The sequence below is a fragment of the Sceloporus undulatus genome, chromosome 8, assembly GCF_019175285.1.
Source record: "Sceloporus undulatus isolate JIND9_A2432 ecotype Alabama chromosome 8, SceUnd_v1.1, whole genome shotgun sequence".
Lineage (NCBI taxonomy): Eukaryota > Metazoa > Chordata > Lepidosauria > Squamata > Phrynosomatidae > Sceloporus > Sceloporus undulatus.
Window position 1 is genome coordinate 21,245,442 of NC_056529.1, and position 12,875 is coordinate 21,258,316.

At 46.6% G+C, this 12,875-nt stretch overlaps 1 protein-coding gene across 3 annotated transcripts in view; it reads right to left on the minus strand.

The window, feature by feature from the left end:
- The window catches only part of PIEZO1 (piezo type mechanosensitive ion channel component 1), a 92,082-nt gene that overhangs the window by 20,532 nt on the left and 58,675 nt on the right, over positions 1-12,875 (minus strand). The window contains exons 17-31 of one of the 3 annotated variants that reach the window (XM_042438378.1): positions 12,331-12,431; positions 11,991-12,154; positions 10,577-10,753; positions 9,621-9,746; positions 9,276-9,476; positions 8,478-8,682; positions 7,832-7,936; positions 6,800-6,953; positions 5,741-5,984; positions 4,946-5,042; positions 4,224-4,392; positions 3,365-3,454; positions 2,799-2,887; positions 1,850-1,921; positions 256-357 (exon numbers count right to left, since the gene is read on the minus strand). In XM_042438378.1, coding sequence (XP_042294312.1) covers positions 256-357; positions 1,850-1,921; positions 2,799-2,887; positions 3,365-3,454; positions 4,224-4,392; positions 4,946-5,042; positions 5,741-5,984; positions 6,800-6,953; positions 7,832-7,936; positions 8,478-8,682; positions 9,276-9,476; positions 9,621-9,746; positions 10,577-10,753; positions 11,991-12,154; positions 12,331-12,431 — 2,096 coding nt within the window. The remainder of the gene's footprint in view (positions 1-255; positions 358-1,849; positions 1,922-2,798; positions 2,888-3,364; positions 3,455-4,223; positions 4,393-4,945; positions 5,043-5,740; positions 5,985-6,799; positions 6,954-7,831; positions 7,937-8,477; positions 8,683-9,275; positions 9,477-9,620; positions 9,747-10,576; positions 10,754-11,990; positions 12,155-12,330; positions 12,432-12,875) is intronic. The other 2 variants (XM_042438379.1, XM_042438380.1) reach the window with 2 other exon arrangements.

Consider the following 12,875-nt stretch of genomic DNA (forward strand, 5'->3'; position numbering starts at 1 on the left):
CCCAGAATGCCCAGTGGCCATGGCATTCTGGGTGCAAAAAAGTAACTTGCCCAAGCTGTGAAAGGGAAAGGATCCATTTAATTTTAATGCCCTATGAGTATTAGACAGTGTGGTTTCACTTTGAAAAGGACTGAACGGTGAGGAGGGTGCAGAACTTTGGATGCTTTTAAAAAATACAATTTCCCCACAAAACAACAACAACAAAATGGAGCACAGGCTAATATTCCTGCTTTGTTTGGCTCATGCGGACGTTACCACTGTAGTGTCCCCGGCTTCCCACAGTCCTTCTGTCCAACCTAAAAGGAGCAGTTGCTTCCTCTCTGGAAAGCAGAGCTGGGACCTCTGAGCTGCCCTCAACTGAGCGAGGAAAAGCACATTAAGGTTACTCTGCCCATCCTGGTACTCTTAAGTCAACACACAGTCTGCCAAGGATGAGGATGTGTGCATCTAACACCCCTTGGGTTCATGCAAACACAGCATTTGAGGTGTGTCCGGCTCCACATGCAAAGCATCTCACCTGCCTGAGTACCCTTAAAAAGGATTAGAACTTGGAAAAGTTCCTTTTTGAGAGGACAGTTTGCCCAATTGCCTTGTGGACTGGAGTAGTTATACAAAAAAGGGACTTTTCCAAGCTCTAGGAAAGAACAAAATCTGCCCTATACTGAGACAGACCCTTGGTCCATCTGGTTCAGTACAGTATGCAATGACCAGCTGAGGCCTTAGGTGTCTTTCAAAAACCTTAAGGTGGTAGACACTGGAGCAGGGACTTCAAGTACACATTATCTGTGTCCTACAACTGACACATCTGATCAGAAAAATGCATAGGATGCTGGCTTTCATGGGGCCAAAGTATTGGGTGATGTAGTTCAGTACAGTCTGCACTGACTCGCAGTAGTGGGTCATCAGGATTTCAGGCCGAATTCTTTCCAAGCCCTTCCTAGCGATACCAAGGATGGAAGTTGGACATGTCTTCATGCAAAGTTGTGAGTCTCTCTTCATAGAGTTGTGCATATCCACCAGGAAACCTGAAAACCTTGCTATCGGGAAAGCTAAAAGCTATCTGAAATTTAGAAACACACTCCATTTTGAGGGACTACCGCTCCCATCAAAGCTGGAGGCAGGCGCTGAAAATCGTACTCTGCAACCTGTACAATGTGGTTTAGTAAAACAAAAGCCAGAGCAACTCGAGATCATCAGATCTGCAATCTCCAAAAAGGAGTGCTTCCAAGCTCTGGGAAGCACCAAACCAGAGTATTCAAGAGCACAAAGGTCTTGTAGTTGCTTGTTCATTTTTTTTGCACAATTCGAAGTGTGACCTTTCTTAAAACATCCCAGAGAGAAAGAAACACAGAGAGAATCCAGGATAACCCACCTCCCCCAACAAATGTTGAGTTGGTATAGGGAAGGTGAGACATGCAAGAAAAGCCCTTCTCTCCCAAGGACAGAATAACATGGAAGAAACCCCCAGACCAGGGACCCCTTTGCAACGCGATGACTCCTCTTTAGCATGGCAACCACCTATCGAATCCTGGGATCTGTAGTTTAAAGACGGGCATTCAGACTTCTCAGCTTGAGAGCTCACGTGCCTCTTCGCCAAACCACAAAAACCCAGAATTCCACAGGATGCAGCCATGCAAATAATTGTGCATCATAAAAGGGCCCCAGATATGAATAGAAGAGTTGCATGCAGAACGGAAGAGATGATTCAATCCCCTCAATGACCCCACCGCCGACGGTTTGGGTTAGCAATGGCCCCGTACCCCAGCGAGAGTTAGGGCGGCCCGAGTAGCAAGGTGAGTCCAGGTTAGTGTGCCCATGAGCTCTCTCCCAAGCCAGGGCCGGGCAGTACCTGCGGCGTGGTCAAGCCACGGACGCCACCAGCGTTTCTTCTGGTGGGAAGGGTCCTTCTTGGAGCCTGCTTCTGTGGAGCGGGGCATAAGGAAAGGTGAGGAATGCACCAAAGTGTGGACAGGATTGTGACCCTACAGAGCTCCCGATGAGACCATGGTCTAATCTGCATTGCAGAAATAATGCGTGGCTCAATGCTATGGGATTCTGGGATTTGGGGTTTGTTCTGGCCCCAGAGCTCTCTGATAGAGAAGACAAAATATCTCAGAAAACTACAAATCCCAGAGCTCCATAGCACTGACCCGTGGAAGTTAAAGCAGCGTCAAACTGGATTATTTCTGCAGTGCAGATTAGACTCATACCATCTTGCTCTTCCTCAGCCCCATCCCTCTTCCAAACACATCCAAAGGTCTTCCACGAACCCAGGTCAGGCACAGCTTTGGCCATTGACAAAATGACCAGTTTCTGTCCCTGAATGGCAAGCTCTCAGGTAACAAAGAAGCTTTGGAAGGTTCCTCTTTTGGACTATATCTCCCAGAATCCCCCACCCAGCGTGGACAGAGACGATGTTGGCTGGGTTTTCCAGGGATTCATAGCCCAAAGAAACACATTTTTTCTAAGGTCAGATAAGGTTTGTGTTTAAAGCGTGCAGGGAACCCCTGGTTGCTATTTAGAAAGTGAATCGTCTCTCCTGGAGGATTCCACAATGGGAAATTTGCACCCCTTTTCTTTTCCTGAAACAAAAAAGACAGCCTAAGGGGATTTTGGAAAGGACACAAAAGCAAGTGTTGGGACCGCCATGAAACATCAGGTCCGCACTTTGCTAATCCTGATAGAAGTGAGGGTGGGCCAGTCGGGGGGAAAATGCATTTTCCCAGACAGTATGTTACACCAGGTTGAAAGCTGCTCTTCTTCCTTTTCCTCATTCATCCCCAAAAGTAACTTCTCACCTGGTTTGTCTGTCTCTGAGGTCTCCTCGTCGTCTGCCGCGAGCTGTCCTTGGTGGTACTTTTCCTGCTTGGTCCGGATGCGCTCCATCCTGTGGGCAAACAGCAATGTATCAGCCACTGGTCTGAGAGTTGGATTATGACTCTGGAGACCAAGGTTCAATTTCCCCCTCGGCCATGAAACCCACTGGGCAACCTTGGGCAAGTCACACTCTCTCAGCCTTAGAGGAAGGCTATGGCAAACTTGATCTGGTCAAATCTTGCCAAGAAAGCCCCATGATAAGTTTGCCTTAGGGTCACCATAAGTTGGAAACGACTTGAAGGCATGCAAGACACACTAGAGGATCTAGAGATATGTTTTTGCTGATTTAAAAAAATGTGCAATTTTTAAATTTGCAGTTTTTCCACTTTCATGGGGGTCCTTAGCCCCTAATGTGGAGGGCCCACTGTACAAGACATTTTCCAACTCCTCTGCTCCTGGCCCAAGGACAGAAATGGCTAAGAACTGTCCTAACGCCAAATGGGTAAAGAAAGAATGTGCTTTTCCTAAGCCGCCCGAAAAAACTCACTGCCGCTTCAGCTGGACTAAGGACTTCTTCTCTGCTTGATGGTGGGAGCTCATCCGCTTGATCATCCTGGCCTTGTAAAGTGCAAAGCCCCTGCAAAGAGAGATGAGGCAGGCGTCAACCGAAACCAGACTAAGACAGAAACGACTCTCATGTTCAAAGCATGGAGAGTGCATCTCCCAGAAGCCTTGAACCTGTCAGTATCATCCATTAGAGTTCTCAACAATACAGCATGGTGTAGGGGTTTGAGCATCGGACTATGACTTTGGAGACCAGGGTTTAAATCCTGGTTCAGCCATGAAACCCAGTGGGTGACCCAGGGCAAGTCACACTCTCTCAGCCTCAGAGGTTGGCCATTGCAAAAACCCCTTTGAAGAAACTTGCCAAGGAAACCTAACCATAGCTTCCACCTTAGAGTCACCATAAGTCAGAAACAACTGGAAAGCACACAACAACAATTACAGTCGCCCCTCCAAGTCTGCAGACTTGAAATGCGCGGACTTGGAAATCTGCAGAGGGGTGACTGCTACTAATCTTAATGGGGTGTGTGTCCATGGCATGTGCCCCTCATGCACGCATCCCATTCAAGCCTATGGCTTGAATATGCATGAGATTTTGAACTCAAGGGGGGGGGCGGAACAGATCCCCTGCGAGTTCAAAGGGGCAACTGTACTTTAAAAACATGATTTAAAAGAGTCTCTCATCTCCTTATCTATGGTGGCTGGGAATGGAACCTCCACCTTGAGAGGCCACCTATCTGGAGACGTTGCAGAGTGGAGCTGTTGGCTCTTGCCTCCACTTTTGGCTCTTGCCTCCATCTCCTCCTAGCCTTCCTGCTCCAAACTAAATATGGTCCACTGACCTGGAGGCTTGAAGGGCTGAAGCTTGGAGGTCGGCCACCACATGTAAGAAGTAGTAGCTGAGGAAGATCCGACGCTGGAGGAGTAGGAAAAAGAAGCAGATGCTATCCCAGATGATGCCCGCTTCTTCCACCGGCAGCACACAGTCCTGGTTCTTGTCCAGAGCCTTGGCTGGCAAAGGGGAGAAAAGAGGGGGACTCTCAGAAGCAAAGCATTATCTCTTCTCCTCTCCAGATTTTCACACTAGGGCTTACTATTTGTCGTTGGGGAAGTGCGTGTGTATGAACACCTGGAGCGCTTCCTTAGCGTCATGGAATTGTCAGCTACCTCTAGCATCCCTCTAACGTCATGGAATCATTCAGGGATAGTGACTTTCCTCTTAACGGAAACTTTGCATTAAGAGAAAAGTCACTCTCCTTGATCGATTCCATGAAGCTGAGGAAGCGTGCCAGGAGTTCATATACGTGCGCCTCCCCAACGATCCAGGGACGATTGGCAGACGGTAAGCTCTAGTATGATAACCTTCTACAAAGACACACACAACTTTACACCTGCCTAGCTGATCTTGGAAGCTAAGCAAGGTCAGCCCTGGTTAACTGCCTTTGCAGTTAACCAAAGGACCCATCCAAGAGCCTAAAGCAGAAGGGGAAAAAAGTGGAAGGACCCAGGAAGACAGGTTTGGACCCCATCTTTGCTAGGGCCACAATCACTCGCAGATACTCACGGTCGTAATAGCCCTTGACGGTGCAGGCCAGGCTGAAGAGCTGGATCACCCAGCAAAAGTTGTTCTGCATTTGTTGGACGAAGACGCAGGACAGGAGCTGGCAAAGAAGACATTGGGGGAAAGGAGCCATCATATATGAGAGGAATGGAATATTAAATAGATGAGGTGCATTCCAAGCTAACAATCAGAACGGTGGGTCTGCTCTGGCTTTTAATCTGGACTTGAAAGGAATCTGTCTTTAGCAGATTGAATGCATGTATTTTAAGCATTTTAATCTTTTTAAACTTGATATTAGCATTGAATTCGTTTGAATTATTGTAGCAATTTAATTCTATTTTAATATAATATTTTTGTATGTTTTTAACTGGATGGTGTTTTTTTAATGTTGTAAGCCTTCCTGAGTCCCAGCCTTTGGAGAAAGGAGGGATATAAATAAATGTAATAAATAAATTTCATTGCAAGCTTTAAAGGAGCTATCCAAGGAGCTGACAGCCTATTTGCCCCAAAAATAAAATATTTCATAGAGATTCTGGGAATAATCACAAATAGGCTCTGCACCCAGACGATGACTTCCAAGTTCAGACAAAAACCCAAAGTGGACTCCCCACAAAGACAAAAGAGATACCAGCTGGCACTGTCCCTTAACCCTATCCCCCAAAGAAACAATGATCTCAGACAGTGCCTTTAAAGTTCAGACTAAAACCCAGAGTGGACTCAGAACTACAGAGATGTGCGAGAACCACGCAGTGTCATCACTCTCCGTGGCAGAGCCATCTTTCCCCTGACAGATCCTACCGCGAGCAAGTTCTTGATAATGATGACCATGACGTTGTAGATGATCAGGCAGTCCCAGAGCACCAGGCGCGACTGGAGGGGTCTGCGCAACATGGCTGTGCCAAAAAGCAGCAGGTAGAAGCAGGCCATCAGGTAGCCCAGGCCAAAGATGCTGATGCGGTTGGCGCCCGCGATGAAGACGATGACCAGGACGAACCAGAAGAGGTAGCGGAAGACGCACAGCTTCAGCATGTCCAGGTAAGACCTGGATGGGGAGAAGAGACCAAGAACACAAAGTGGGATGGATGAATGTCCAGAGATGAAGGGAATGTTTTATTATTATTCACCAGCGAATTTCAGCAAGTGTTGGTAACACAACCAAGTGACATCTGCTGACGTTCCCTCTCCTACACAATTGTTAAAGAGTCAGGAACCCTCTCTGGTTTTATATCTGGCAACCCTAATCAAAAGACATGAATCTGTTTAAGGGAGAATGAACAATAGCAACAATGAACACTTAAAAGAATTAAATGGTAAGAATCGAAAGAAGAGGAGAGAAGGAAAAGGGATATTTGTACTTGTATTAGATAAGCATTAGTGATTAGGTACTGCATTATAAGTAGAAAGCAGAGGCTGAAGAGCAGATTGAGTCAAAGAATAAGTTTGATCAAAGCAAGCAATAAAGGCAACTACAATACAGTCAGTACTTAAAGGAAGGAGGTTAGAATGAATTGAAAGTATGTTAGAAGGTGAGAGTATGGGAAGAAGAAAGTATGAATAGGTAAAAGATAGGTTGAAAGAAGACTAAAAGGAAAGTAGATAAATGGGTTTGGATGGTATGAAAGAGAAGGAAATTATTATTGTTATTGTTGTTGTTAAGATTTATTTATAAAGCGAAACCTGGTCAATCAAATAATAATAATAATAATAATAATAATAATAATAATAATAATAATAATAATAATAATAGCAGAAATTCACTGAGCTTAAGAAACAGAGGCCTAAAGGAGAGTCAGCTCAAGGGTAACAGCAGAGGGAGGATCAGGCTGATCTAGCAAGGAGTCCATGTGTCGCACTCACCTGCAATTGACAAAGTTGGGCACAGGGTTTGGTTCTCCGCGCAGACCTTCCAGATGTTCCTTGTTATCCCCGGCCAGCCGTATCCATTCCTCTGTCTCTTCGTTGACAAAAACCTTCCACTGCTGTGAGGCACAGAGCAGAAGCAGGAAGTCACCTGGGGGGAAGCATGCAGGGTTTTAAAAAAGCATCTGGTGCATGGAAGGGTGTCTGATGGAGGGTCCGTTTTGGCCAGTACGGTGATTCCCAGACTTTGGTGCTCCAGATGTTTTGGACTTCAACTCCAAGAATTCCCAATCTGACTGGGGCACTCTGGGAGCTGAAGCCCAAAACAACTGGAAGACCAAAGTTTGGGAACCACCGGTCTACACGAATTAGTAGCAGTGCTTCTCTGGAGCTTCAGGGGCCAGAGCCTTGGTAGTGTAGTGTTATGCGTTCAGACTATGAAGATTTCCATACCTCCCTGCATCGCTGCAAAAACATCCCTGAAACGTTGCTCAAAGGTGGAGGAAGCACGCATGTCTGAATGCCAGGCGGGCTTCCTCAATTGTCAGAGAATCATTGCTCCCTCCTTTGCGTCCCTGAATTGTTCCTGGGGAGTGGATTTCCTATGAATACAAGGTCTGAGTTCATCGGAAATCCGCTCCTCTTGTGACGATTCAGGGACGCTAGAGGGAGCCACGTTCCCATGATGACTGAGGCGTTCAGACACGCACACTTCCTCCACCTTTGAGTGACATTTCAGGGACGTTTTAGCAGCGATGCAGGCAGGTATGGAAATCTTCTATAACTCTGGAGACCAGGTTTTGAATCCCAGCTCTGCCACGGAAACACATTGGACGCCCTTGGGCAAGTCACATGCAGAGGAGGGCCATGGCAAACCAGCTCTGAAGACACTTGCCAAGAAAACCCTCCAATACAGTCGCCATAAGTCAGAAAGGATTTGAAGGCACACAACAATGACAATCTGCTGTGAATGCGATGCCCCTCTGAGAATTCTGAAAAATAGCCCAGGATGTATTTCAAGGTACTCACTCATCAGGTTGATGGAATTGGGTTTCATGAAGAAGTCAGGTAAGTACATCCATTTGATGAGGACGGAGTTGATGGGGATGGCATGGCTCCACCGCCAAGGGTAGTCTAGGAGAGGAGAAAAGAGCCAAAAACACAACCGTGTGTAGTGAAGGGCGGCTTAGTTCAGTCCCTAAACTGCAGTTGAGGATGTGCCATTGAACACACATCCCTTTACTTCTTCCAGACACCCTTTCCCTTTAGAGATGAGTTTCCTAAACGTTGGTCTTCCAGATGTTTTGGACTTCACCTCCCAGACTTCCTTCCAGTTGGCTAGGCAACTCTGGGAATTGAAGTCCCAAACATCTGGAGGATCAAAGTTTGGGCAACACTGCTTTAGGGGATGGGGAGTAGGCAATCTGATGATCTCCCAATGTTTTTGGACTACAACACCTATTATCCCCAGCTTCTTTAGACAGAAAGCAGGATGTAAATAGCTTGGAAATCAACAAGTAAGATAAGCCAATTGTTTTGCTCATTTTCTAGACTGCAGTGAAAAATGGTCATCAGCTGGCATGACAGGCTCACCTGGCTTCCTGGTTAAGCACTAACCGGTTAAGCATCATGGCTTTCTGGTTAAGCATTTATGGATACTCATTCCTCCACTTACCTTGGCAGAGCTCCGGAGGAATACCGACACAGAGGAGGTACTGGAAGATGAGGAAGAGAGCCAAGAAGAGGCAGTACTTGGGCCAGAGTTTGGCAATGGCGTGCCGCTGTCGCCGCGTCAAGATGACAACCAGCCAGCAGCCGTGGAAGATCACCATGAAATTCATGCGTTGGCCGATCACGTTCACCGTCATCAGGAAACAGATCTGGGCAAGGAAGGGAGAAAAAGAAAGGGGAAATGTGAGGAAAGATTGTAACTTTGGTGCCAGTCCATAGATAGCCCTGTGAGAGAGGAATGAGGGACACAAGACCTGGACATGACACTCGTGCTCCAAAATGGCTACATTCCAATTAACTGCAGGTTGTTAGGGGAAAAAAGAAGGTGGGGTACAGAGAGAGTCATGTGCATCCTTCTTAACCTGGTCCTAGAGCTTGGAAAAAAAAATATTTCTTAGGACTGCAACTTCCAGAATCCCCAGCAACAAATTTAGATGACTGAGTTTGGGGTTTTGTGGGGGGGTGGGATAGGGAGATTGCAACTCCAAGAAGTAACTATTCCAAGCTCTGTTTCCAGATGTGTTGCACTACTCCTCCCATCCTCCTTCAACAGATAACATGCCCATGTACAGTGAGTGATGGGTAATGCAGTCCAACAAGATGCTCTTCTCCCAGCCTCTGGCATGGGAAGGCTCACCAAATACATTCTCTTGATTTCCTGTAAAGTCTTTTAAAAAAAAAAAAAAGGGGGGGGGGGAAGTATGATGCAATTTTTAAATAACAAAACTGAAAAAGAGGTTACCTCCAGCCCAAACTTGTAGAAGGCGTAGTTCACAAAGTACTTGATGCAGTACAGCAAGCCTTTATCCAAATTTGCACGACTGGCATCTTCGAAGACCGTCTGGGTGGATGGTGGCAGAAGCTGGTGTTGCTTGCGGTAGTATTCCTGGCAGCGGTAGACAATGGCTTCGAAGACCAGCAGGACCAGCACCTGGAGATGGTTCTGGACAAGTCCAAAGAGAGAACACAGGTGAGCAAAGCAGACGAAGAAGACATAAAAGAGCTGCCGAGTAAAGAAAAGCTGTGCAGATGGGTAGAATGTGGGAGAGAGACAGGTGGAAGTACCACAACATAGCAGACAACTTACCTGGATGTAACCAAGGTTGGGGAAGCCCTTCCGGATGCCAAACCAATTGGCAGGGTCAATGGGTCCCTTGTAGAGCGTGGAATTGTCGATCTCCTCCGGCTGGAGGTTGGTGCTGTTAAGCAGAGGCTACAGAGTAGGCAGAGCAGGGATCAGAATTTAGCATTATACAGCAATGCAATAAAATAGCACATTGTATGACACAATCAGAATATATCTCATTGGGCCAGGATAGCATTTCCCTTGGCCTTGCTTCATCTAGTTCAGATGCTGCAAGCCAAAAACTTGGGGCCACGATTGTCTCCAATCCTGGTAAACCGGATATGGATCCGGTGGGTGGGTGGGTTTATGGGATATTCTATTTTACCAAATTTTAATGTTTTTTAATACTGTTGAAAGCTGCCTTTATCTCATTGGAGAGCTGGGGTATATATAATAATTATTATTATTATAATTATATATAATAATAATAATACTTTAGCTCAGATCAATTTGACCTTTGGTTTGCTGCAGTTTCCTGGAAACTCTGCAGCAAACTCTGGCTATTTACATGGACCCCTGCACTTCTCACCTTGCCGCAACGTCGCTGGTACTGAGAAGCCAGCTGTTGCTGCATGCAGCCAGGCATCCCAAATTTTGCATCACACATAGCAACATGGGGTTTCTCAGTACCAGTGATGACATGGAAAGGTAAGGAGCATGTACCAGTCATGTGTCACCACGGGGACAGGTGTGTAAGCACCTGCCCACCCTTGCACAAGCCAGGCACCAACCAGGTGAGCACCGGGGCTCAGTATGTGCTATCCTGGCCCATCTTCCCAGTCCCTGACATCTCTCAGCTAATCAAAGCAGTCCCTCGCATGAGTTGGCCTGGGATCAGGACCATGGGAGTGTTACTATCGTTACCTTCAATATTATATTATTGTGAACATTATTTTCTTTTGGTCCATCTCTCCTACCTTGGTGCAGTTCCTGAGATAATCTTGTGGGTTGACGACGTTCAACTGGTAGAGCATCTTGCAGACGATGATGATGCAAACCCAGACAGTGGAGAGGCAGGAGGCCATGTGGCAGAAGCTGCTGTAAGGAATGGCAAAAGCCCAAAGGACCACCAGCAGCAGGTTCAGGAGTGACACCTGGGCAAAAGGGATGAAAGCAAGATGGGACCATTGTAACTAGAGCTGCATGCCTGTCTTCCTGCTTTTTGGCAGTCCCAGCCACATAACCAGAGCTCTGACATGCTATGTATATTTTTCAGGCTATAGCTCCCAGAATCCTCCAGCCAGCATGGGAATTCTGGGCACTGTAGTCCAAAAAGTCACTTAGAGCCACACACAAGACACTAGGGTCCAGCATCCTGGGAATATTAGCTGCCTTTGTCAGTTTTAAAAGTCAAGCTTCTAACCCTAACGCTGCAGGAGAAAGGGTGAAAATGAGCCATGCTAAATGATAAGTCATTTAACCTAAGTAAGAACTAGGCACGACATCTGTCAAAGGAAGTATGTCTATGTTTTTTGTTGCTCAAAGTTTGTTGTATTTTTATATTTAATGTTTTATGAGAAAATTAATAAAGATATTTTTTTTAAAAAGGAAATAAAATGGTGCCATGCCTATCAAACCTCCTGTTGCACCGCAGGGAACTCTCCAAGATGGTGTCATGGTTTGAGTGCTAAAGACTCTAAGAAACCAGGGTTCAAATTGGTACTCAGCCACAAAAATCCCATTACATGACATGACGCTGCTGGAGTCACACTCTCTTGGCCTTAGAAGATGGCAATGGCAACCCTCCTCTGAATACACTACAAAGAACCAGCATGGTACAATTGTTTGGAAATGAGACGCAGACTCTGGGAGGCCAGGATCTCCACTCTGCCATGGAAAACCCATTGGACTTTGGGCAAGTTACTCTCTCGAGCCTCAGACGAAGGCAATAGCAAACTCCTGGAATAAATGTTGCCAAGATTTGAAAAGACTCTTGGCTCAAGACAGATGGGCCAAAAAGTGGCATGCTGCTGCCAATACTAGGTTGCAGGAGCACAGCAGCAACGCTGCTCCGAACCCTAGCATGTATGGACAGTACACTTATGGCGCGTCCATAAGGGCAGGGCACACATGCATCACACAAGTGCAGCACTGCGTTCACACTTCTGGGTGCTGTGCTTCCATCATGGACGCGTGATGAGGCATCCATGTGCCAAGGAGAACCCGTTTTTCCGAGTTCTTTTTGGCCCAGAGGTCACAGTGCATTGGCTGCTGCGGCATCCCTTTGGAGGAAAACCGAATGCCTAGACCTCGGACCTTCGGGGAGGTATGTACCAGGCCCTAGTGTTCTTCCTTGGTCTCTTTCCCTCTTTCTCCTCTGCCTGGCCTCACCTCCTGCAAAGCCACCCAGATGATGTATAGGGCCACCAGCTTCAGGACGTGCAGCTCCAAGAGACGCAGCACGAAGACGCGGAAGTGACCAAGGATGTCCGAAAACTTCCGCCCCAACACCATCAAGCGTTCCAGGACCAGGCCCCATTTGCTGGGCACACTCTCTGCAGTAAGGGAAAAAATAAATGGCTTAGGGAGTTTGGTTTCTCCAAGTCTGGAGAAGACTGAGAATTGACGGGACGATATACTAAAAAAGCCTGCTTGTAACACGTTCTGGATAGATATAGTTGGTTGCCTCCTGTGAGACCGATTCTTCCTGACAAGAGGACCTCTGCCTTACCTCCAGACCCAGCCTCAGCTTCATCTTCATGGTCTGCATGGTCTTCAGCCTCTCCATCCTCAGCTTGAAGCAACACCCGACTCCCACTCATCTCTTCATCCCTAAGAGTAAGTAGAAGGGCAACCTGAATTTTTCAGGTGTGTATCATCACTCTCTAGGGATGCTGGGAGCTAGATACACTGAATCCCTTTTGGACCTCTGCTTTTGCAAGTCCACCACCTTCCAGATAGCTTGGACTCCAACTCTCATCATCCTCATCCAACATGATTTCACACTGTACCAGATGTTATTGCCTGGAATTGTGGACCCTCAATTATTCAAATGCCATCCCAGAATCTAGGAATCAGGGAGGCATTGTTCGATATAATGCGGCATGTTCCAAGCAGCATCACTTTTTGTAATTGTTATGTAGTCAATTGTTTTTGTAATTGAGATTGTGTAATCTCATTTTAACTTTTGTATCTTGTGAATGAACAATGTGCTTTTTAATTTGCTATAAGATACTTTAAACCCCAAACTGGGAAAAAGGCGGGATAGAAATAAAT